Source organism: Lepisma saccharinum, chromosome 20 (genome assembly GCF_977018435.1).
Source record: "Lepisma saccharinum chromosome 20, izLepSacc3.1, whole genome shotgun sequence".
Lineage (NCBI taxonomy): Eukaryota > Metazoa > Arthropoda > Insecta > Zygentoma > Lepismatidae > Lepisma > Lepisma saccharinum.
In genome coordinates, this window is record NC_139248.1 from 50,266,097 (window position 1) to 50,288,657 (window position 22,561).

The window sequence follows — 22,561 nt, forward strand, 5'->3', positions numbered from 1 at the left end:
CCAGATAGATTATACGAAGGGTGGCGTTCACCGTTTATTAGTTTTTCATTATAGGTGATTAAGCAGTTCATTAATTACTGCAGTTAGCTTAGTTATTAATTAAAGTTAAATAAGCTTAAATTAAATTCATATTGTTCTTTATTACTATTCTTTTGCTAATAGGAAGGCAGATTAAATGTGCCTTGAGTCGCAAACTAATTCCCTATTTTCCCATAAGCCAACACTGTTGATATCCAGAAGAAAATTAATGATAATGCAACATTCAATTGATGCCCTAAGAAAATAAGGTCCCATATTTCCCAATTTGTACCTCATAAGAGAAAAAATTGAATGGTCACTGCCCTCCCTTTCCAAAAATTCAAGCAGAGGAGCTTCGAACCTGGATCCTCAAGGACAACGCAGTGCAGTGCAGTGAAATTATATCAGAAGATATTGTGAATTCGTTCTGTGTGGATATATACATTTAACCCAGTGTAATAAACTTGTTAAGTCGACACTAATTTTCATTGAGCATTCCCGAACCCTGAGTGTACAGGATTGTCATATCTCCGGCGTGTATAAAGTTAGCACAATGGGTAAATCTGAATATTGACCTCGGCCCGAACGGCCCGTTTCAGATTTTGGCGTCCACGACAGCGTCGAACCTGGGCCGTTTCGGATATTGGTTCCCATAACGTTGGCACGTTTCAGATTTTGGCATCCATGACGTCGAACCCGGGTCTGTTTCAAACTTCAGTAATCTACTTTACAGAAGCTGCTTCGAAGATATAAGCTTTAGTTATAGGTTTGTTTTGCATTGCAGATTAATTACTATTTTGTTCATTTGTAAATTTGTACTTCAGACTTTTAGTGATTATTTACTGCATCTCGTCTTGACAATGATTTTTTTTTCTTTCCATGCACTCGTATATGATTTATTGTTCATGAGCAGACATTTGTTCACTCTCGTCTTGTGTACAGGCTGATGCTGTTATCTTCATGTGTGTGGGGTGCGAAGAAATATTACGCGGCTAAATGCTTTCGGTGTTAGCTTAGGCAGGTTCGGTTTAGTTCTCTTGACAGTAATGAAACATCCGTAAATGATTTTTGTCAGGTTAGGTGGGTCAATGTTCAGTGTTCTTAGCATTAAAATAATGTCCATAAATGCTTCCAACACCTGATCACATAACAAATATTTGATTCCAAGCAAAAAAGCCTCTTCAAGTTTCGCATGAAATCTGCCACAACTCCGTGTCCGAGACAACCGGACACCAAACAGCAGCTGCTCGATGCGAGCATGGATGCTCGCGTAAGCTACTTTTCAAATCAATTTATCCAGAATATAGTACTTACTGAAATTTTTACTCAGCTTGTCCAACTAGCTTGTCCAACCTTGAAATGAATACCCACAACAGTTTCCAGTATTCTAAAATACTTCCAAATACTCCTATAAACGTTTCGTAAAATCAATCATTGTAAGCATCCTGAAGTGTTACCAATATTTGTTATATGTATGATGCATATTAAACGTTAATTTGTGGGATGTAATGCAGTTTGAAAAGGTGTTTATCTCCCACAAATATCTGCAACCCTAGTATTCACACAGGGATGCCTTTTATTCTCGAATTAGTTTTATTAGTATCAGAAAGTGAACAGATAACCAAAAATCAAGAGATTCTTTCACCTCCTGAATTATTGTGTGTAACAAAGTGATACAGACTAGTTATAAATATATCAGATTTGTAAAATTATTCATTAGTACATTGATATGCCGATACAAATAGAATAACAAACTGTCCCATCTCTAATAATAATAGCCAGAGGTCCCGGATCCGAATCCTTCACGGGTGTTCTTTGTTACTGTCCTTTCATCAATTTAATTATATAATCACTCATCCTCATCATTACGATTAGCCAAAAGTGGCAGAAAAGCGATGCTAAATAAAAATCAAATCAGATCTAATAATAATAATAGCAATAATAAAAGGTGAGGGTGAAAATATAGCCTATTGTGAAATAAAATAGCATTGCACTTTGATTGGACTGCTCTGGAAAAAATTGAAGCCTGGAAAACTCAGGGAAAATACATTTGGAGTTCATCTGGGAATCCTGGAGCAATTCCAGCAGCAGGGTGCCGTCAACATCCCAGAATACAGATGCCAGCTGCTTCCCACATGTAAACCTGCTTTGAGTTTTTCGCTGCGGGCTGTTGTCTTGCTTCCATTGCATTGATTAGTGCTTCAACTGATTCACAGTCTCTGATATTCTTACACCCTCATTCCACAAATACAGTTGTCCGCGATATTCGCATTCCACCTCACTTGTCCAGGTTACGTCCGATGCTACTGTGAATACCCCCTGCCCCGTGGTGCCAAACCACATGAAAACTCTACACTTCCCTACAGTTGGATACAGACCAAGAACACTAGTTACGAGAACCACAGTCACTTTTCCCCCCACGCGAAACATGTTCTATTCACACGGTTAGTCTCATTGTTTTCCACCGACCTAGTTATTACAGTATGCATATGTAAAGCGCCACTTTGATGTCACGGAATTTACAGTAATGTTGTGTCATACTTTGTTACCAGTCTACTGGTTAATTTCATTCTTCGTAGTTTGCGTATGAATTGTACAATCTAAGAACCATTTTCGTTTCATTTGTCTTGTAGGTTAGCACCCAGCTTTACACCAAACGAGAGAAGGATGAATTAAACCAGTTAGTTTGTACAATGATTGACTACAATCTAACTTACGTTCAGGAGAGATCGTTTGAAGGGAGCTATTCATACAACTTAGATCCGTAAGTATTTGGCATTATCGTTTTAAATCATTCGTACATGTTTTATCGCATAAACTTTCAGTGTCTTCTCGCTTCGTCTCATGGGTTCATAAGAATAAGATAATTAAACTTGGGTTTAGGCCATCTTAGACGAAACGAGAATTTACGGAATTTTCTTTGCTGGTAAAAAAAAAAAGAGGTAAAGTGCTCCCCTGTGCTTGGCACCACGCCATGGAGACGTATAAAGGGTGTAGGGGTAACGCCCCACACTTTCTTGATCCGGTCGTGAGTGGGGGTGATGTGATCAGCATCACGCCCCTGACCGCCTTTACCCCCCAGGGTTTCCTCTAGGTACCCATTTAATTCGACGCTGGTTGGGACCGCTTCCAACGTTAGAAAAGTTCCCGGATTTGAACCGGCCGGGGATCGAACTTGGGACCTTTGGCATGGTAGTCAGACGCGTTACCGACTGAGCCACCGTGGCCACTTTGCTGGTAATCTAGTTGAAACTAAAATATTTTTAAATTAGAGAAATTTTGGTCCCTAACATGTATCATTTTTTTTTGTTTTCTATTAAACCATCTTAGTATGCTCCTTTTCATATTTTTATTCAATAACTGGTATATGTGTGCAAACCAGTTTTAAAATCATTTATACTAATCCCAACATGCATTTTTAAACAGAACATGTAAGACATTATTTTATACCAAAACATAGATTTCACAATTGTTATATTTCACTGGAAAAAGTAGTACCAAATATTCTTATCTTTGTCCACGTGGTGCATTATTTTGTTATATCCTAGTTTATATATTTTTTAAATCAATTGCCAAAGTTAGAAATGTACGATATCTGATTAAAAATGTATTTTAATCTTTATAAATTGAAAGCATGAAGTTGAAATCATTTGTTTCAAAATCTAAAATTTAGATACGGAGTAGTTAAACACGGAGAGGTGAATTTGTAAACTGTTTCACGGACTTATGAATCACGGTGAGGGTCGAATTTCAATCTCAAAAGTTCCATACTCAACTCTTCATAATCTAACTACACGAATCACTACGCTCCTTATTCCAGACAATACGCACACGCAGTATGTGTTTTTGTGTGTGTGTGATACACACACACATACGTACATATATAGTTATTTCGCACATCAGAAATATTTTGGAATTTATAATGTGCAGTTTTATAAATTAACAGCGAAGATTTATTGATAAGAAATGTGTTTTCACATGCATGTCGATATCGAATCACTTTTTTTATCCGTCCCCGTATCCTCGAACATTTTATCGATTAAGCGAAGGGGGAGAGCATTCACCATTGGCGGATAGAAGATGGACAGGCTAAATGATAACTTATTTAACCACCCTTGACAAGGCGGCCAAGTTGGAGCAGGATTTCCCCCCCAACAACGGAAGTATCACGGCGTGCACACTCAGTGGTTATTGGAGGATCAGAAGCATGATGGCCAATGGATGAAAGACAGGGGGAGGGGGATATTGATGAACGGAAGGGTATATCAAAGTAACTTTAGTGAGTTGTATTTGGTGGCGAACATTCGGTACCACTTGTCAGTTGGCGCGCATCTTTTTTTCATCCCCAGGGAATGGGGTTTCGCTTACACGTTCAAGAGTATCATTGGTCTAAACTCAGACGAACAAAAATTCCCAATAATGTTTTCCTCTACGTGACAATAACTTCGTCAAAACCTCGTACAGAAGAGAAATTAGCGTAGCAAGAGTGAGTAACAGTGTTAATTTTGCTAGTTTCTGACTGATCCAATGATATCTCCGAGGATTTCAAATTGCTTTACCTTTTGCGATGCTGGCGTGTTCAGCGAAGGACCGGTATCGGAATCGCAAAGCCTTGAATTGATAAAATTTTGAGGGCGGTTGTGCAGCCAGCTGTCGCTGAAATTTTTATTTCTGCAATGAACAATACCTCATACGACCGCCAGATTGTACTTGTTTGATGCAAAGAAACAAGTCGTTTCTTACGTTGGTTTGTAAACGATGTCATTGCTTACGCAGCAAGAATGTTTCAGTTTTCTTTTACGCGGAGTGGTCAGAAATACGAAGCCACAGTTTCGAACCATGTGTAACGTCGTGTTTGTCCCAGCATCCGTTACATCAGTTCCTCTTTCATCGTCTCGATTTACCCAATAGCTTTACCCAGAAGACCACCTGTCCGGAGTGTTTATCGCAACGAATTTTGACGGCAGGGGTCTCGGGTTTGAATCCCGGTCAGGGCATGCGTGCTCTTTGTGAGTGTCCCTTCATCAATTGCACTAATACCTGAATCACACCAGGCTAAATTTTCTGCTGGATTTTCCAGTCGGACTTGGACTAGTTGTGTGCTACTGGCTCACTGCTAGTTTTCGCCTCACACTTAAGGCCCAATCACGCGGAACTTGAACTGGCTACCTGCCCTGATGTGATGGGCTGCCTGGCTGACTACTTGACTGGTTTGGAGGAATATAACATGTTCTAATTGCTTCTGGCTTTCCTCGACTGGATTCTGTGGATCAGCCAATCAGAGCAAAGTTTGGCCATGCGAAGATAATCTGTGAGTTTGCATAGTAGAGTTTTTTGTCTGTGGTTTACGAGTGCTGACTGTTTTTGTTAGTTTCTCGATTTTTAAAAAAATAAATAGATGACATGCAGTGCATTCGTGTTCAGTTCATTAATATTTAGGAATTTATGCAAAGCGATGAGATGTGTACGTGACAAATAATGAAAATCCTTATTATCACAAGTGTATTAAATGTTTTTTTTTGTGAATGAATCCTGCGAATCTCATGTGAGTTCATCAAACTGCTTGTTCGGTACTCACTGATTACCATATTTTTTTCCACTACGACGTCAGGGGTCCCGGGTTCGAATCCTGGCCTGGGCATGGATATTTGTGAGTGTCCATTCATCATTTTGATCATAACATCACTCATCCCCATCTTCGCAAATTAGCCAAAAGTGGCACAAAAAGCGAAGTAAAATAAATCAATTCATCCACCATATTTTTTTCGAGCAAATTTGTAGTCCACACTTTTCTTTTATAATTTTTAATAAAAGCACAAAGCAGTCATTCTCCTACAACATTCTTCAAATTGCTCGTCCATCTTTACAGATTGTCTGCTCTGCGCAATGTCTTATGGGAACAAAAGTCGATCGACAAGTACGCGGTAACAAGTATCGTGTGAGGCGAAAACTAGCAAATGGGTAGCCAGTCCAGTGCCAACTAGGACATTCCTACTGGAAATCCAGTTCCGTGTGATTCTGGCTTTACTTGTTACCGTATTAATCGGTATACTTTTCTTCCCAAAAGGCATTGCGCAGAGCAGACAAGCTAAAGATATGGACGAGTGATTTGAAGAATGCTGTGGGAGAATAGCTACTGCTGTTATTAAATAATAAAAGAAAAGTATGGGCTACAAATTGGCTCGAAAGAAAATATGGTAATCAAGATGTACTCAACAAGCTTTTAATGAACTCAGGTATGTATATTCATACGTGGGATTCGCAGGATTCATTCATTTTTTTTCAAGGGAATATGCCAAATATTTAATATACACTGGTAATAATAAGAATTTTTCATGTTGCTTTCTTCTTTCTCTTCATCGAGCAGCGAACAAAAGCAACTGACGTTCGAAAATCATAGACATAAACTTTACCTTGCCAAACTCACAGATTATCTTCACATGACCAAAGTTTCGCTCTGATTGGTTCTTCCACAGAATCTAGCAGAGAAAGCCAGTTGCAATTACAACACGCTCTAGTCGTCAAAAACAGTCTAGCGGCCAGCCTGCAGCCATCATTTCCAGTCAGGTAGTGTAGCTAGTCCAGCGCCAACTAGAGTATTCCTATTGGAAATTCAGTTCAGTGTGATTAGGTTGTTCCATGTACAGTCAGAGAAAGAATTACTTGGGCAACGGGACCTAGAATTTCGTAACGTCTTAAAACACGTTGTTTATGCAACCCCTGGTGATTCTGAGTTCTCGGGAAGGATTGGACATTGATAGCATGAGTCACATGACTCATGCCCCTGCCACAATAAACAGCTGGGTGCTACGAGGCCTCCAGAAGAAAATTTCAGGAACTGGTTTCTTAACAAGAGCTACTCGTAAGGAAATATTATTTCCAGTATTATTAGAGACATTGTCAAGAAATTATGGTTCTCATTACAGACCGCATGCCACACGCTAATTTTTGAAGTCCAGTTTATGCACTGGACCTACAGATTAAAGTGGGATCCGAACCAAATGTCCCTCTATCTGGTATTGAATGAGAGTTTCGAACCGTGGGAGAGGCATATATTTTTTTGTACCATCGTACTTTTTACGAGTTTATAATTCTTCCTCACCGACACGATTAACGCGAGTGGTAGAAGAAAAGCATAGTAAAATAAAACTGAAATAAAAGGAAAAAGCTAAATAAATTTTATCCATAATATTCTGCAGTCACTACAGTTGTATTCACGGTATGCTTGCTACCTTTAAAGAGAGCCGTGGCCTCTCCCTTGTCTTTTTCGCTTCCTTTGTGCTCTTGCTTCCCTCTCTCACGGTTAGTCTAAAACTAATTAATGCGACGTTAATTAAACAATCTAAACAACGAAACAATGCACAATCAACTGCACAAACCAACGTTCCAATTGTTTTCGAATCGGAAAATAATTGAGGTGCTGTAAAATGACGTAAGATGCAGTAATAAAGTGGGAATTTGGTACTGTATAGAATTAAATCGGTGGAGATGTTCGATGTGATTGGACGTGTGTTATTTAGTTTCGCTATTCTTTCACTTTTGGCAAATACCGACGATGAAGATGAGTGATGATATGATGAAATTGATGAAGGGACACTCACCAAGGACACCCATGCCCAAGTCGAGATTCGAACCAGGGACCACGCGATCGTAGCGCGCTGTGCTAACCACCCCTCCATTGAGTGGACATTATACCATATTTTGTGTGCTCAATTGGTATCAGTCAATGGAATGACTAGGCATATTATATGATTAATAAATTCATATCATATTATCACGTCATACGAGTATTATTCGGCACGAAGTAACATCAGAGACATTCAATCTTGCATCTTTGTCTTTAAACTAATTCTTCGAATTCAGGTTGATCACAACAATAAGATAAATTATGAAACAAATGATATTGAACGTGGGATATTGATAGTTATTACAAATTACCTGACACAAACAACATTAAGAAGCCTAAGTGGACAAGCTCATTAAGTGCTTGACATTCGATACGGTCGCCAAAGATCCCGGGTTTGAGTACCGTCCTTGTCGGGGTGTTTGACTATTTCGTCATCAATTTCATGTAATGGTCACTCGTCCTTATCGTCGCGAACAGGGAACAAAAATTATAAAAATAAATACGATGGAAGAGTATTTATTTCATCTCTCACGAAATCTCCTACAAAACCGGAATATATGAAATACATTATTCATTCACATACGTTTTCGATTTTTATATAAGGCCTCCCCGATGGCGCAGTGGTAGCGTCGTCGCCTTGTAATCAAGGGGTCCCGGGTTCGATACCCGGTGGAGGCTCATAGTGGTTCTGATCCCACTTTAAACTGTAGGTACAGTCCCGATTAGCCTTCCTGTGCATAAAGTGGACTTAAAACAGCAAATCAATCAATCAATCAACCGATATCTATATTTAACTAGTCGAGACCGAGAACGGAAGTGCAATTTTCAATTCGACAAACCGAGAGACGGCGACACTGTCAAGTGTCTTCGTGCTTGACACCTCCGTAATCGAGTTGTTCTGTTTGTTATTGGCTTTGTATTGACAATTATTATCATTATTCTTCCTCTGTAGGTAAACCGTAACTATGATTTATGATTAAATGAAGCAGATATAAGGGCAAGAACAAGAAAGTCATGCCTGTCCGGGACTCCAACCCAGAACCTTATGTAACGAGATTTGAAATTCTGGAGAAGGCGTCCGTGTTTCTCTTGGTTTTTATCTATCCTCTACTTCTCTTATATTATCATACATGTATAATTAAAATGGATCTGATACGATGTGTTGCGAGTCATAATTGCGTTGGTTAGATGCTACAGATGTGAACTCCATCCTGGAATAAATTATTCCCTTTTGTTTCGTATGTGGTTGAACATGAAATTTTCTTACACTGTGACAATTTCTTTCTTAGTTTTTGTTTAGTTCACAGATATGCTAATCTGAACTGGACCTTCAGTTTAAAGTGGGATACGAACCACTAAGTGCATCCACCTTGTATCAAACCTGGGATCCCCTGATTACAAGGTGACGACGTTATCACTACACCATCGAGGAGGCCCCGTGACAAAATGTTATTCACTCGATCTTTACCATAATTTATTTCAGCATTTACATTTTCGTTTTCTTCTTCTTTCCTTTTGTTAACTACTCTTATACAACTCTTTTTGCGTCTTTGAATTTCTTCTTGTTTCAGGAAAAAAATAATACATGCAGGCTGTATAGTGACCACTAGGAAAATATTCAAATGTTAACTGATATAACTGCAGATTAAACAATACTTACAGCCACTAACGAAATATCTATGCTTGTGTAGTCTCACAGACAACAAGTGTCTGGTGAGTCATTCATTCTTGCTAACTACGGGCGAAGGTCACTGAACTAAAGGGTGGTGGCAAGCAAACAGGCGTCCGCTCTACCAAAGACGAGGTCATGTGGTGTTCCTGTTATCAATGGCGTACGAAATAAGGAGGAACACAGCTATCAGACGTATGTTTTGGTCCCGTCATTACATGTAGAACACTTTATCGTCGTGGCCTTGAAGTTCCCTGAGGTCACTCCTACGTAAAGGCTTCTCGGCAAGAAGGATATCTTCCCCATTGAGGGAGGAAAAGTGGGTGCGTATAGAGGTCCTTCAACTTTCGTATTCTTGATCACTTCAGAACGCGTGCTGTATCGTCGACTTAATCCAATCTATCCGTTGTAGGTTTTAAGTTCTGCTTCTATTCGGTTATTTCACATTGTCTTCCTGCTTATGTTATTCGCGAGGAAGGTTCTGGATTCGATAATGTGGACAATAACGGGATTGTATTGGTTGGTTGATTTGGTATCTTAAGTCCACTTTATATCCTGTTAGGTTAATCGGGACTGGACCTACAGTTTAAATGGGATCCGAAGGACTACGTTCCTCCATCGAGTATCGAACCCGGGATCCCTTAATTACAAGGCGACGACGATCCCACTGCGTCATCGGGGATGGTGTTCGAAACGAATGAATCAATTTTGGGTGATATGATATGCAACCATTGTAAGACTATTGTAACTGGGAACCTGCCAGTTTTTCTATTGCAGACAGGAAACGATAAACATGGAAGAGAAGCTCGAATACTGGCTAAATAATCCATGGAGGCGTAGCAACGTTAAGCAACCTATTATGATACATATATAGGTTTAAAAAGGTCGAAATAAAAAGGTTGTGTGCGCCTCCCTGATGGCGTAGTGGTAAGGTCTTGTAATCAAGGGGTCTCTGGTACGATACCAGGTGATAACACATAGTGGTTCGGATCCCACTTTAAACTGTATACAGTTCAGATTAGTCTATCTGTGCATAAAGTGGACTTGCAACAAAATTTAAACTTGCAAAAAAGATTGTGCTAAGGTATTAAAGAATTGGGTCTAACACAATAATTCATTTTTTATTTTTACCAATGACATTGTTAACTAATATTCTTAATTTCAGTTTCAAGATTAAATCGGCGACGAAATAAAAGGAGTGGGTTCATTTTTCTGTTACGAAATCCCACTTTTGTAGTCGACCTTTGCCACACTAAGATGTGACGTAATAAACAAATCTGACACACTTTCAAAGTATTAAATTGGTATCTATTTGGGAACCATCTTTCAAATTAATACATTTTGGACGCGTCGAATCGTAGTATGTAATTCCTGATTTCGCAGCTTTAAGAAACCTGATTTGGGGGAGGGGGTACAAATGCCCTTTCTGCCCCCCTCAGGTTACGCCTATAACGAACAGGAATTCAAAGTAAAAGACTGTCCCGACTAAATCGGCAGACACGTCTGATACACTTATATTGAGATAATCATAATTAAGCGTGTAGTTGAAAACAACCTATTTTCATATTGCATGCAGCTCTACTTTTTCTGCAATGTGGATCAAGAATTGGGGACGTGGAGAAGCACAACACTCCGCATAACCAATAGTCACGTGACCCTCTTTGCCTTCCTATCATGCTGACCTTCGCGTGGAAGACGTTTCTCGGTGTTAAGACAGGCAAAATCACCCGATAATCGAAGGGTGCAATGTGTGTTGCCTACCCTCCTGCATTACTTGCTCCTATTATAGCCTTATGGGAAATAACTTGTTCCTATAACTGTACTTGAAACCAGAAGATAGTAGGGAGAACACTATTTTGCATCTTACATTTTTTGGACGAGGTGAACCACTATTCTTCCACTCACATAACTGTTATTTAGCCTCATCCATGTTTTGTGGTCAGTTAGTAACCCTTAGAAAATTTTCTTATTGATATGCCCAGGACGTGGGTATTTGATGAGGTTGTGGTTCTCTCAATGAAGGCCCTCGTTCCGAAAAGTAAAATAAAACGCTATAAACTCCGCTATTTTCAAATTCCTAGTCACAACCCCTGGTTTTGTTATTTTATATCTTCGGGCAGTAATGTGAAAATCTGTACAATTAATTTGTTTTTGTAATGCAGCTTGGAGTCAGATTTCATTATTGTGTACTGTGTCATGTATCAAAGTTGTTGTTGGGACAACTCTTTCAAACATAAGGAAGATGGCAGTGGAAGTAAAACAATTTATTTCAGTACGTAATCAAAATTGTCAGTTTCCTTTCAAATGCTTTTTATAGTTATTACTTCGTGATTGTTGTACATTTTTCATTTTACGTATTGTTATCCGTATCCTCACTCCTGTATATACTCTATATAAATAGCATTGTCACATACATAGAGGGTGAAGATGCCGACACCTCAAAGGTGGGGACGACCAAGGTTCCGGCTCTCCTGTTCGCGGACGACGTTGTTCTGATCTCGGAGACAAACGCAGGGCTGCAAAGATCGCTCGGCAGGTTGGAAAGGTTCAGCCGTGACTCTAAGTTAGAAGTAAACGAGGCCAAAACGAAAATTGTTGTGTTTAAAAATGGGTGTGTGTACGGGAAGGGAGAGAAGTAGAACTTTATGGGTCAAGAACTGAAAGGGCTAAATGGATAAAAAATCACCATGACAGGAACATGGGCGAGACACTTACAAACAGTGAGGGGGAAGCCGCGAACAATAACGGACGCAATAATGGGAATAACAAGGAAACTACAAAACTATGAAATGAGCTTCGTCAATAAGCTATATCGAGTCCTATTAATATCTTCCGTTGGGTCTGGGTGCGAAATCTGGGGTGCAAAGGGTAAAAAAAAAAAAAAAAGGTAAAGTGCTCCCCTGTGCTTAGCACCACGCCATGAAGGCGTATAGAGGGTGTGGGGGTAACGCCCCACACTTTCTTGATCCGGTCATGAGTGATCAGCATCACGCCCCTGACCGCCTTTACCCCCCAGGTACCCATGTCATTCGACGCTGGGTGTGCGCCGGGGCCACTTCCAACGTTAGAAAAGTTCCCGGATTTGAACCGGCCGGGGATCGAACCCGGGACCTTGAGCATGGTAGTCAGACGCGTTACCGACTGAGCCACCGGGGGCAAAGGGGAAAATATAATTAACCAAATACAGTGCAGCTACTTCCAAAAAGCCCTTCATGTCGCAACAGGCACTGCAAACAGCGGGGTACTACGGGAACTCTGGCCAGCGAGGTAGAACAGCAGACTAACGGGGAGATGGGTTAAATATTGGGCATCTCTTATAGTAGCAGGGGGAGACACTATCAAAGGGAAGGCTCTCATACAACAAGTAAGGGGATGGGAAATGGGCTCGTGGGCAAAAGAAGTTAAAGGTAAACTATTCGAAATCTTGTTGGGATGGCTATGGGAAGAAGAGCACGTAGGCCAAGGAACACTTGAACTCGTTAAACAACGACTATAAGACATCGATCGGCTAGATATAATTATGGAAATTGCAACTAGAATATCGCTAGACCTCCAGACAAGGAACATTCGGGAATGGGGACAAACAAATTATATGAAGAAAGTAAGCAAGGAAGCAAGAGAGGGATTAGTATGGTTGAGATTGGGGGTTGGAGACACAGTGCTGTTAAAAGAGGGGGAGGTACATATGAATGTATAATATGTAAGGGGAATGACAGGACGGATCACCTGTTTGCATGCCCGGGAACACGCGCCCTGCAGGACAAATGGCTGGAGGGTGTGGGAAAAGAAGAAGCACTCAGAGTGCAGCAAGTGTGGAAAAGTTGGAGAAAGTGGGTGTGTTTTTGGCGGAAGTGAAGGAAAAGAGAAGTGAGGCGAGGAAGAAGGAAGGAAGACTGGAAGAAGAACGAGTAGAGTGAATGAGCTGTTATGGGAGGGGAAAGAATGTGCAGATAGGGGACAAACTAAGAGACAGCATAAAAGATAAACTAAATGCAAAAGATATATATATATATATATATATATATATATATATATATATATATATATATATATATATATATATGTATGTATTGTAGAAGAAAATCCAAACGTTATATAGTACGTAACAGCTTATGGCTCGCACATGAAAGAATAAATCTAATCTAAAACATTAAGAAGAATCTGAGTAATGAATTGGTAGGTTTCGATTATTGATTGAATTGAATCACAGAGGCAAATTGAATAGTCGAGAAAATTAATATTTGTAATTGTGTTAGTCCCTAAGAAATCAATAGATTGCCCATGCATCGAAATCATTTCTATATCATGAAATTGGTATCCGGTAACTGTTGATTTTTTGTCCAGTAAAAATGTCGAATTAATGACTCATTGTTCGTACTCACCTGATTTATCGTCCAAATGACTTCTTTTTGTTCCCACACGTGAAAAATAAGGTGCGTGGTGAGCGATTTGTGTCGCCTGAAGCAGCTGTTGTTGCATTCCGAACAGCGGTTTCTGAGGTATCGGCTTCAGAGTGGAAAAAATGCTTTCAAAATTGGTTTGTGCGTATGCTAAAGTGTATCGATGTTAAGGGTGAATACTTTGAAAAACAATAAAGCCATTCCCAGAATTTTACATGTCTGTTTTCATATTGATTGCAGAAATTTTTCCAGCAGCCCTCGTAACACCAAGGTAAAGCTTCTAGATAAGAGGATATTTCCCCGTATACATTGAAAGGTGCAAAATGGCCATATATGCCGACACACCCAAAATTCAGTGATATTTTTCCTTTCCTTTTTTGCTTTAACTTTTGCACGGTTTTCTAAACTATAAGTTAATAACGACGACGATAATTAAATGAAGTCAACAATCGGAAAAAAAGCTAGATATTCATGCCATGCCCAGGATTCAAACCTGCGACCCCGAACTTAATACGTTATGTCAACCAAGTTTATTCTGTGATATTCCTGAAATCGTGACTTTCACACTGGTTTTTAAATTGCCATACTGGCTGATACTGGACGTGTGACTTAACATTGGTGACGTATTTTGATAGCTATTTATTGGAATTACACAAAACGCTTGATTTTCATAATTACGTGCATATCAAAATAACAGTTATCTGTTAGCTTAAATTGCTACATGATATTGCACTATATTTATTATGTCATGCAGCAGTAACTTAAATTAATTATTGTCTACAAAAATCCAACTCTTTTTACAAAAAATTGCCGCGCTGATATAGTCAGATATAAAGTTTTGGCGCTATGCAAGTGGGACGTTGGGACGACTCGACCAGTCGACCGGCCCTTAAGCCACCCCTGTGTAAAACATAATTCTTGCTATCAGGAAAATCTTCGAAAGGGATGCATTAATGATAATTGTTATATTGTGCACGTATCCGTTATTGATCACATCTGAGTTGATATAAGCTCGGCTTGAAGATATGAAACATTGTCAGCAGTAATAAATACTCTTTGCTTACTAATTTTAATGTAAGCATAATGAATGTACTACTGTCGAATTTATTACTATGCAAAATGTTATCAAACGAGAGTCTGATATTATATATTTCCCTGCTATTTTAGATGCCACTCATATTCCGGGTTCTAATAACTTGTGTAAAATGAGAAGATGAAGCGGAATTGCTCGTGAAATATGAGTCAAGCGACGGCGAATTTAATTGATCATTTAAAACATATATACTGGGCAGTAATAAATGCATTAATAATGAATAATTGATTAATTTAGTTTATTAAACGTTGCTATTTTGCCACTTTTGGTAAACCGCGCCGATGGGGATGAATGGTGGGTGATATGATGAATGAAGGGACAATCACAAACGTGTATGGACAACCAGGACGAGCCCCACAGTTGATTACACTTGTACTGACTGTAGGTTCAGGCGCCAGAGCCTCGTTAGTCTGCAATATTGCAGTTACGGAGGTATACCACGTGGAAGTGAGATTGACTTTATGACTTTCTAAAAGATCACTTCTTATTCTACAATAATGAAAAAATTTAATAAGATGCGCCCAAAACGTAGAAGTAAAGATCAATGATATTGTATATGCATATCGCCGTATCCCGTCAATTCTAATATGAATTGTTATCGCTGGATCGAGAAGCCATTTCCATGTTTACCTTGTTAGTACAGGGTGAGGCAGAGAAACCTGCATGATTTTTAAAATGATATAACACAGTAAAAGAAAGGAGTTCGTCTTTATTCATGTGTTAGCCTTACAGCCATATGTATGCCTTATTGGGGGAAAATATATGATTTACACCAACATTAAGCGCGGAAAATATGATCTTGCAAATGACGCCGATTTTGGAGTCACTGCTGGAGTCAGTCGCTGAAACTTATCTTTTTTTCTGGGGAAGGAAAAAATAAAAACCTGCCGATTGTTGTTTTGTTATTGCGTCGCGTCGCGTGGTGCGGTCGTAGAAGAGGAGGTAGCCACGTAGAATAGCCGCCATGCCGAGAAACACGATGCAAAATGTGATTAGAAGATTCAGCGACCAGTGTGTGTGGACCAAAATTGGCGCAATTTGTAAGATGTATTTTCCGCACCTAATGTTGGTGTAGATCATTTTTTTTCTCTCCATGATAATGCCATACATATGGCTGTAAGGCTAGCAAATGAATAAAGACGAACTCTTTTTATTTACTACTGTGTTTTATCATTTTAGAAATCAAGTAGGTTTTTCTGACCCGCCCTGTATTCTTCCCATTTGTTTTATCCTCTCCTAACTTCCAGTTTGATTGGGAATAGATGCTCGGGGAATAACTGTAAGGATTATCAGGACATGCAATTTGAATCGTACCAAGGGTAAATCAATCGTTCCAGCGACCCTGGAAATAGAACAATGAGCTACATGGCGATTGTCGTCCTGAAATATTCCAAAGGTCTTCTGATAACGGATAAGCGAAACGTACCGAACCGTGGGGAAAACCGAGCCCTTGTCAATACATTTTGAATGTAAGTGCGGGGATGCCGGTTTAATCGGTTTAACAAGCAGAGGTAACGGATGCCTGCGTTAAAGGTTTTATTTCTCTGGACTCAACGAACCTTATGAAATATTTACCCCGGATACTTGACGTTGAATCTGGGTTCCCGGTAACGAGATTAACGTGGTTCGACCATCCATATCCTATGCGTGCAGTACAGTAGCCATGACGAGAAAGTCAATGAGTTTCCTAGTGTCAGAATGGGGTTACATGTTACCGTTTCTTCCTTCCCTCTCTCCCTGTCTCTTTATCTCCCCATTAGCTTTTCGATTTACAATAAGCACATGCACGGGAATTGTTCTGGATGGGGGTGTGCTTTGATATGATACAAACAGGGTATGAATTGGCAAGGGGAAGCAAGGGACCACCCAGAAGACCCTACCTAGCAGTTGCGGTAAATTTTCATCCCTTCCAGGGATGATTTTATACTCTCCCCCCTAAATAATATTCACATTTGTGACAAATATTTTCAAACTGTAAATTTGTTCCCGAAACAAGAATCATTTCGTACAGTAGTACAATCACCGACCGCACATCTAATTATTGCAAAAAATGACGGTATCTACCGAGCTTTAGAGTAATGCAAAAATAACTTCCTCAATAATCAATGTATGAGACTGTCACCAATATGAAATACTATGTTAAAAGCACAAGGGCAGGGTTGGTTGAGCGATTTAAATCAGCTTGGTTTTAACCAGTTGGTTTTTTAAATAAACCATTTTTTTAATTATTTTTTTTTAATCAACTGTTGTTTAAGGATCCGTTTTCGTTTAGAACATTCAGTTCATGTAAGCATTACAGCTTAATATTCTAAATCTTCTTAAACCTGTAGCTATTGAACTTGATCAGGTGCAGAAGGATAATTGCACTATAGGAGACTCAGTAAGAATATGGAAAAATCTTGAACTTCAATTGCAGGAGAAGGATATAAAAGACAAGAAGGAAGGTGCTCTCTCCAAATTCAGCAATCGCTTCGATATGGCTCTTTTTCTAGCTCATTTCTTAGCCTTCTTATTAGATCCAAAAGAAAAGTTACAGGAATTGATTTAACAGATAAGGAAAAGAAGATGCTTTAGAGTTTGCAAGAACCCGATATCCTCAAACGTTTCCTTTTATTGTAAAGTTTGAAAGTTAAAGCAAACCATTTAACGAACCCTATTTTAATTCTACAGTAACGACACAGGTGTCAGTATATGAATGGTGTAAATGCCACAAATCTCAAATAGACAAATATGACTGTGATTTATATTCCGTTATCGAACAGTTGCTAACTGCACAAGCAACCACATCTGGCGTTGAAAAACAATTTTCGTCGTTTGGTGTTGTTCAGTCATCGCTTAGAAGCCGTTTGGGAACCGAAAAGGGAGCTAAGCTGGTATTTTCGTTCATAGCTGCCATTTTTTTTAAAGTTTTTAACGAAAAGCATGAAGAAGAAGTTGACATCTAGTTGGTATGGCAGATATGAATATTTGATTAACTGGTCTTGGTATTTTTTTGTTAATTGAAAGTTGAAATGTTTTTGAACAAGAAAGTTACAACTTACAACAGACTTGCAATTGCACAATATTCTTTGATATATTATCATAACTTACTTATTATATTACTCCAAACATGGTAACAATCGACCACTATTAGACAGAATTTCATTTAAAAAATGTTGTTTTCTATGATAGCACGTGAATTATACATTTATGTTCTTATTATTGAGTGTTATGTCATAATGCAATTTGAGAAAAGTTTTCAAGTAAGGTAGAGTAAGATAGAATAAAATTAACAATCTATTTAGAGGCAGTTCGTAATGAAAATCAGTGTTGTTTTATATATAGGGTAACCGGCTACAATAACGCCACCCTTTTCACTTTTTCTTAAAAATAGCACATTTAATAGCAGAGAAAAAAATAATGCTACGTACTTTTAGTAGCTGTACATCTCGTGATTATACAGGATATAACTATCTTTCAACAAACTGAATACAAAGGAAATAAAAAATAAAAATGCTGTTCAAAGTGTAATGGCGGTATTGCAGGCACTAAGGATACAATAACGCCAGGGTATCTTTACCCATATATATTATAAGGAAAAATGAAAGGATGGACGAAAAAACATTCAAAACAAGAAATATTAGTTTGAACAGGAATAGTAGTACCCAGTAAGAGGTAAAATATTGTCACATGATTCATGAAACCAACCATTACAATTTACATATTGCAACCAATCAATGTCCTTACCAGCATCGTCGTAATAGTATCCTTTACATGAAACACAGTAGTCGGAGCTGTCTCCGCTTTTAGCTTTGCCTTTGCCCTTCCGTTTGCCCTTCCCCTTACAACTAATATCCTTCCTTTGTCCACCTGTTGGTAATGTTGAAGCTTTATCTTTTACTTTGGGACGCTCTGTGAACAGACTCCTATCCACTAGCACTGCATGCACGTTTTTTGATCTATTTCTTCCTGGTTGAGTTCGCTTAATATGTGGAGTTGAAAGGAGTTCATGGAAGTAGATGTCACTGGATGTTGAAGACACACCAGGCCTACTTGCTTCGGCTTCAGAGGCACATTCATGTGATGTTGACGGCTGGGGATTGAGGTCTTTATCGCCAGTTTGTACCTGCTCATTTGATTGCGATGCAGATCCAGCAGTTTCCTTATTAAATCTCATTAGACGCCCATAGCTAAGTGGTTCAGGAGATCGGACAGAAAGTTCCGGATGACGTAACATGAAGCCTTCGAACCAACGTCTGCCAGCACTATTTCCTCTGAATCGATGTTTGATGTTCTTTGCTTCACAATATCTGAACACATACTTGCACACCGTTCGGCGAGTCGGTCCGAATCCAACCTGTTGCATTCTTTTAATCCTTTGCACAAGATGTGATTCTTCCTCCGATGTTAGAACCCGTGATCGTCCTAAACGTTTGACGTGGACTTTGCGCAGTAGGTTGTCTCGCAGAGACCTTCGTGGAATACTATATTCTCGCGAAGCAGCACTCACACTTAGTCCCCCCTTTACAGCATTTATTGCCCTCAACAGTTGTTCCTGTGTCCACAAACCTCTCATTCCTTGTGATTTATAACGTGCCATTTTACTGAAATAAGATGGAAAAGTATTTTTAAGGACCGGAGTACGTAATAGCAACGCACACTTCTTTCAACACCACATTACTGATAATTATTTTTAGAAGGAAAACCATGGCGCTATTGTATCCTTCGCGTACGGCGTTATTGTAGCCAACCAAGAGCGGACACATTCCACCACGCCAGTGCTCCCTGCTAAACATGAAGCTCGTAAGAACATGGTAAATACACTCCTCATGGAACACTGTATTCCAGAAAAAATCCCTACAAAAACTCTGATAAGCATGCCTGCCTAGCGATATGTAGTACAAGGAAACAAAAAAACTTCACTTACGTTTCCGTTGTTGAAATCCTGTTAGCGTTTTCCCTAAAGAAGCACAAAACAAAACACACATTGAACAGAACGACAATTATCGGTGTCTAGCAACAACAACCTTTCCTCTACACCAAGGCATGCTGCAGAGTGCTGCCACATGCTTTGTCTTCCTGTAGAAAACAGTTGAAAATCAAATGGCGTTATTGCATCCATGGCGTTATTGTAGCCGGTTACCCTATATATATATATATATATATATATTGTTATATTCTCTTATAAAAAGCATTTATTTGTGTAATATTCTGTGCGTATAAGTATTGCTTTTTCACTTTCTCTGTCCTTAAAATTAGGGACATTAACTGGCAGATCGGTATAGTTTTCAATTACAACACAAGAGGCTTAGTAAAAGTTGTATAGAGGACAGAGGTGACACTACAATTCATCTGTGCCTCATATTCCTTTAATTATGTACAAGAAGTTGATTTGTATATTCTAATAAAAATACTACACTTCAAAACAAGTTTTTAAAATAAACAAAAAAGACCCGATTTAAATAAAAAATGTTTTTTTGTTTTTATTTTAAAAAAAAATGTTTTTTCACAATCCTGCAGAAGGGAAGTATAATTGTAGGTAATATATTACTCAAGAATGTGTACTAAACGAGGATTTTGTTGAAAAATAATGCCTATTTTGGAAAAATCGATGTCCTTATTTATAAATGATTCTGAGTTCTAATCTCGACCTGAACATATTCCATAGTTTTGTCCCTGTATTTCATTACACGTCGCCACGAGTAACGCAAAGGCGCGTCTCCATTATGCTGATCGGCAAAGCTGAACGAATGAGTACGATCGGCATGATGATTGCAAACCGACTAGGAGCAGTCTACTTCAAAGGAATCTATACCGAACGAACCTGAAAACTTTGTTTCCTTTTTTCTTCAGTGTCTGTTGCTAATGTTGATATATTTTTCGTATGTTTTATGAGTGGAGTCACACTTCCATGGATTGAATACCTACAGAAGCAAATAATGCTCCTTAATTTCATTTCCCGCAATTCTGCATGTACTTTCGTGGGGAGAGGGGCATGGGGAGACCAAAATCGTGGATGGTTGAATGCATTGCACACCTCCCAATAACAGAGAATATACCAAGGAGGGAAAATGCATTAGAAGTTCGAGAAGTAGAAAAATTATGGCAGTGGTATTAATTGGAAACCGTACAAGCATAGCCGTAAATTGATGTTGATAGGGTTGCTATTAAATCACTTCCGATATATTTATTTCGACTTTTCAGACTTGAACGAATCCAAAACCTCCGCGGACTATTGATAGAAATAACAATTACGGAAGCTGATACTGAAAGCCCATCTTCCTCTTCATGCATTTTCACAAAGTATTTCACGTGTGTTGTCAACTAGGCGTGGATTGAGTTTGTTTTTGAGTAAACTTTATGCACAGAAAGACTAATCAGAACTGGACCTACAGTTTAAAGTGGAATCCGAACCACCACGTGTCTCCACCGAGTAGCGAAGCCAGAATCCCTTGATTGCAAGGCGACGACATTACCACTACGCCATCGGGGAGGACTCAACTACACACTGTCGAGAGAATCTCTGGAGCAATGGAACGAAAACCAGTCTGCGCAAGTAGTGACTCGAGAGGGCTCGACCAATTAACGCGTGAGAGGGGCCGTGAGTGCATGAAGAGGAAAATGCAGACCAGCTGTTAGCAGGAGCACTTACTTCTTCGCTGCGCCCACTCGCTTTCTTCCCTTGTCTACCGTTAGACGTAGCCTTGTTTCACAGATTCCGGGGACAGAGTATAGGCATTGAACTCGACTGATATCTACACGTCTCCACAGTGCAGTGTGGGGACGTCCATTGCTTTAGGCAAAGCCTATCGCCCTTATCGACTGGTTAAGTAGGGAATCAGCCAACTTTAATCATTGCAATAGAAGAACTAGGCATTATGAAACCAACAATACTTTTTGCAGCTTTTTGTTTAAATGTTTTGCAGGAATATAGAAGAGTTGGTGAGATTTCCAGGCTTGAAGCCCTCTCGTGTTCTGACATATGGATCTAAGCAGTTGATTGCGCGGGAGGTGGAATTGGAGAAGATGAGACGCTCAGAGGCTCGCCTTCAAGAGTCTCAACGAAACGAAGCCGCCTCACAGAAGGCAAAGAATGCAGCCGAAAGGACAGCTGCTCAAAAGCTAGGCTCGATGCCTAATCATCTTCAGAAGTTACAACCGAAGGTGGTCAACGTGGAATCAGATCTGGTAAGTTGCTTTTTCGATATATTTTTGTACTTATCTCGCGCGATCTTGAGCTCTGGGTTGAAACTGGAAGTTGGAAATTGAAAGAGGGACGGGTTTTGTCATCTAAATCACAGGCTGATGCGGACAAATGCCAATGTTACCACCCAAACGAGGAAAAATTCCACTTAGCTATCTAAAATCCTGACCTGAAAATTAAAAAAAAAGGGTGTAAAACCCCGAAACAAGTACACTGAGTAACAAAAATTTAAGGTGACGTGTTTCTTCTTGCTTTTTATAAAGTTCATTGTTAATTAATAACTTGCTACATGAAAATTTTATTTGTTGATTGATGTATTTATTGAGAAAATTTCAGATACAGCACGAATGGCCATTTAACGCCGATTTGTCAACAATGAAAAGAGCAAAATTAAAAATAACACAAAAGAGAATTACAAAGATAAGTAAAATATGGCACACTATTATGTTATTTATCAACATTTTTCTGAAGGAAGACATAAAGTCATACTCTTGAGGAGAAAATGTCGACACTTAATGGGAGGTCATTATACAGGAGAGATCTTTTTCACTTTCCAGTCAAAAGTTTTTCT

General features: G+C 39.2%; 1 protein-coding gene across 2 annotated transcripts in view; it reads left to right on the top strand.

The window, feature by feature from the left end:
* Positions 1–22,561, top strand: part of cutlet (chromosome transmission fidelity protein 18 homolog) — a 408,876-nt gene that overhangs the window by 260,350 nt on the left and 125,965 nt on the right. For both annotated transcript variants that reach the window (XM_083141467.1, XM_083141468.1), the window contains exons 17-18: positions 2,652–2,782; positions 21,713–21,974. In XM_083141467.1, coding sequence (XP_082997593.1) covers positions 2,652–2,782; positions 21,713–21,974 — 393 coding nt within the window. The remainder of the gene's footprint in view (positions 1–2,651; positions 2,783–21,712; positions 21,975–22,561) is intronic.